This window comes from Salvia splendens, chromosome 12 (genome assembly GCF_004379255.2).
Source record: "Salvia splendens isolate huo1 chromosome 12, SspV2, whole genome shotgun sequence".
In the NCBI taxonomy this organism is placed as follows: domain Eukaryota; kingdom Viridiplantae; phylum Streptophyta; class Magnoliopsida; order Lamiales; family Lamiaceae; genus Salvia; species Salvia splendens.
The window spans coordinates 13,414,202-13,418,513 of record NC_056043.1 but is presented as its reverse complement, the minus strand read 5'-3'; the positions used below and the strand labels follow the sequence as shown (position 1 = coordinate 13,418,513).

The window sequence follows — 4,312 nt, the reverse complement described above, 5'->3', positions numbered from 1 at the left end:
CAACACAAAAGGAAACAACAAAAACAAACCTAAAAAGAAAAACAAAGACACAAACACAAGTGGAACAAGGAAACAAAACCACATAAGTTTACATGCCCACATATCATCATCAAATATCATCAAAAGAATAGGGGTACAGGCCGGGGTATCATCATCAAATAAAGAGGGAGAGAGGTAAAAGAGGGAATCCACTAGACACCCCCCAAACTTATTCCAAGCAAAGCTAGGATAAGTTTGAAAGAGAGTGGATCTCCCATGGACCTTCACTGCGGAGGAGGAGGCGGATGCTGCCACTGGCCACGGAATTCATCGAATCGGGCATTGATGTTGGCCCATTGTGCATTGTTGAAATCAGTGAATTGGGTCCAGTTGGTTTCGAACTGGTCCCATCGCGCTTCATTCTGGACCCAATATTCCTGCTGACGCAACTCCATCCGTGTCAACCTCTCATTGATCGAGCCGTAGTCCTCCTCTTGTCGCTCTTGTCGGCTTCGTGTCCTCTGAGTGCTTGTCCCGGCTTCATCTCCCCCTTGGTAGGTCGGTTGATCCTCACCTTTCTCCTCATTTTCTTCTTCATTCTGCTCGTCCCCCATCTCGATCTCGGGAAAGCCCATGTGGGGCGCTTCATCAACACTCGAGCTCGGGCTCACATCCCTAAATTGCAAGTTCCGCGGATTCCCGCCGTGACTTGTTCGTGGACCGCAGCCTTCATCTTCCAGTTTTCCTTGTGGAAAGGACCGTTCACATAGGTGTTGACGGTGTCCGGGAGGGGGTAATGATCTGCTGCCCTCTGTATCAAATATATCTGCCCTCGTTGGTCCACTCCGACCAGCCTTGTTCTTCTCAGAAAGCCGAAGTCCATCAAGTTGTCACCAATGTCGGCGACCAAGCCCCTCGTCGACACTCCCAGATGGAGTGCAATAGCTGACACAACCGCACCGACACAGAGTGTGCCGGTTTTCTTCTTCGAAGCCCTCTCAAGATGTTTGATCATGAAGTGGCCCAAATTCAAGGGAGCCTCCTTGTGCAAAATAGTCCATAACAGGAAGAGCTCGTCTCTCTGCACACTCCCATGCTCATGACGAGCGAAGGGGTAACATACACACGCCTTCTGGAGTAAGCGCAAGGCTGGGTTCCTAATGAGAGAACCCTTTGCCCTGTTGGTGGCGAAGTTGTCATCAACGGTAGTGATGGCCTTCCAGAAGTCATTCGCATTGTGACTGAAGTTAAACGGCTCTCTATACACCTCCCCTGAAAATCCAAAGATCTCCTTGAATTGTGCCATCGTCACTGTGTACTCAGCATTCCTCATACGAAACTTGATGGCAACTATCTCCCTCCTGTTCATGATTACCTCAAGGGTAGACAAGAACTCCAGTGTAAGCCTCTGATAGGAGGGGTTCCTCTGTGCCATGAAGAGCCCATTTAGTTGCCCCTCTTCACATAGCTCATTGAAGCACTGCTCAATGCCCAACCGTCGGATTGTGATAGGGCATGGATATCTAGCTACCCGGTAGGGTAGTTGTGAGAGTTCGGCCCATTTCTTCTTCTCTTCGACATTCAAATTAACTCCAGAGTGGTTGGGCGCCATCGTTCACTACCTAAAAATTGAGAGTATTAGATCAATTCGACAAGAAACCACAAAGATGCATTAATGTAGACACTCTCCCCCCAAACATACTCTATACTAAAAGAACTTCTCATTCATACATTTATCAAGACTAGAATCAACCCCCCATTGTGTCACACAATGTCTCTTCCACAACAATAAACCTCAATCATGCTTAACTCAAACATTCCACCAACATGCATCACTTATCTAACATTGCATCTATGTAGACATCAACAAATCAAAGCATGCTAGTTCCCCACACTCAATAACCACAAACCCATGAAGGAAATTGCACAATTCATGCTCAAAGCAACCATTCAAACCAAATTCATCCTCTAACTAGCAATTAGTCAAGAAATCTCCAAACAAACGAAAGACATGCTAGTTTCCAACCCTCGATTCACCAATAATCATCTAAACACCGAGCATAAGTAAGAGAAGAATGAAAAAAAAATCATACCTTTCGGGCTTAGAGTGATAGAAAACGGATTTCTCTCCTTTTTGCTTGTTCTTGAGTAAATCAACCGATTAATCGGTTCAACCCTTGAATTAGATGGATTGGGAGGATGGTATGTGTGTGAAATCAGTGTAAGTGGAAGATTTGAAGGTGGAGGGGCGAGAGAGAGTAGAGAGGAACGAGAGAGAAATGGGGGTAGGGTTTTGAAAGTGTAAAAACTGACCTGGTTTGCGTCTTTAAATCGCGCGAAGAAATCGCCCGGTCGGGCGATTTGCATTTTGAAAATCGCCCGGTCGGGCGAACTTTCTGGACAATCCCGATTTCATCAAACGCCCGGTCGGGCGATTCGTATTTTGTACATCGCCCGGTCGGGCGATCTTGATTTTTGTAAACGCCCGGTCGGGCAAACCTTCTGGATTCCGAGTCCATTTCGCCATTTCTCCAGTTTTTTGTCCGCTTTTCACCCATCAAAGCCTATCTCCTGTTCCACTTAAAACACACAAAACACACCAAAAACAAGAACAAAATAAAAACACACCAAAAACACAAAAGCTATAAATTTTACCTACTAGGGGTTGCCTCCCCCATAGCGCAATTGTTTAACGTCATTTGCCCGACGCTTTGCAAGCTCCACTACTCAATCAAGGCAACCACAAAGACCTCGTCTTGTTGCTCCTTGGTAAAGAACCTCTTGAGATTTTGACCATTTGCCTTGAACGTGCTTCCATCGTGTCCTTTGAGCTCCATTGTGCCATTGCTCATGACCTCCTTGATAGTGAAGGGTCCCGACCACCTAGATTTTAGCTTGCCCGGAAAGAGTCTCAACTTGTGGTTGAAAAGCAACACGGCATCCCCCTTGTGGAATTCACACCTCTCAATCATCTTGTCGTGATACGTCTTCATCCTCTCCTTGTAGATTGAGGAATTAGCATAAGCTTCATTCCTAAATTCATCAAGTAAATTGAGGTGAAGCTTCCTTTCCTTGCCGGCCTTGGTGAAGTCCATGTTCATTTGCCTCACCGCCCAATATGATGAGTGCTTCAATTCAACCGGGAGATGGCATGATTTCCCAAAGACCAATTGATAAGGTGAAATCCCGATTGGCGTCTTGTAAGCCGTCCTATACGCCCATAGAGCATCGTCAAGCTTGAGAGCCCAATCTCTACGGTTAGCATTGACACTCTTTTGCAATATTTGTTTGATCTCTCTATTGGCCAACTCGGTTTGACCATTAGCTTGTGGATGATAAGGAGTTGTCACCCGATGCTTCACTCCATGCCTTGCTAAGACCGCCTCTAGCCACCTATTGCGAAAATGAGACCCTCCATCACTTATGATAGCCCGAGGTGCGCCGAATCGCGTGAATATGTTCTTTTGAACGAATTTAATCACCACCTTTGAATCATTAGTTTGGGTAGGAATGGCTTCCACCCACCTTGATACATAGTCAACGGCTAGTAGAATGTATTGGAACCCACTAGATGGAGGAAAGGGCCCCATGAAGTCAATGCCCCACACATCAAACAACTCGACTTCAACAATTGTCGTCAATGGCATCTCCTTCTTCTTAGAAACACCCCCCATTCTCTGGCACTCGTTGCATCTTCTCACGTAGTCCTGGCAGTCTTTGGTGATGGTTGGCCAAAATAGACCACTTTGGAGCACTTTCATAGCAGTCCGGTTAGCTCCAAAATGCCCCCCACTAGGTGCGGTGTGGCAATGCATAATAACGGACTCCCACTCCTCTTGAGGGACACATCTTCTAATCACCATGTCGGCACATCTTCTAAAAAGACAAGGCTCGTCCCAAAAATAGAACTTCACGTCGTGGAAGAACTTCTTCTTTTGATAGTCCTCAAGTCCTTCGGGAATCACCTTAGCAACAAGATAGTTCACAATATTGGCATACCATGCCACTTGACCCTTGGCCACATAAAACAAATGCTCATCCGGGAATTCTTCATTGATGACCAACTTCAATTTTTCCTCTTCACTAGCATGCTCCAATCTTGAAAGATGATCCGCCACCACATTCTCACACCCTTTTCTATCTCGGATTTCCAAATCAAATTCTTGAAGGAGCAAGATCCACCTTATAAGCCTGGGTTTTGCATCTTGCTTAACAAATAGATGGCGGATGGCGGCATGGTCAGTAAAGACAATAGTTTTGGCCCCAATAAGGTAAGGGCGGAACTTGTCAAAAGAGTAGACCACCGCAAGCATTTCCTTCTCGGTAGTGGTGT

General features: G+C 46.1%; 1 protein-coding gene across 1 annotated transcript; it reads right to left on the bottom strand.

Moving 5' to 3' along the window:
- Positions 1-646: 646 nt before the first annotated feature.
- LOC121757580 lies at positions 647-2,363 on the bottom strand. Its single transcript, XM_042153105.1, has 2 exons — positions 2,073-2,363; positions 647-1,601 (listed from the first exon to the last, which is right to left on the bottom strand). The coding sequence occupies exon 2, from the start codon at positions 1,589-1,591 to the stop codon at positions 647-649; it is 945 nt and encodes a 314-aa protein (XP_042009039.1). The 5' UTR covers positions 1,592-1,601; positions 2,073-2,363.
- Between the last annotated feature and the right edge of the window lie 1,949 nt (positions 2,364-4,312).

Excerpts from the sequence above, each read along its gene's own strand:
- LOC121757580 (XM_042153105.1), bottom strand. The coding sequence starts at position 1,591 with ATGGCGCCCAACCACTCTGGAGTTAATTTGAATGTCGAAGAGAAGAAG.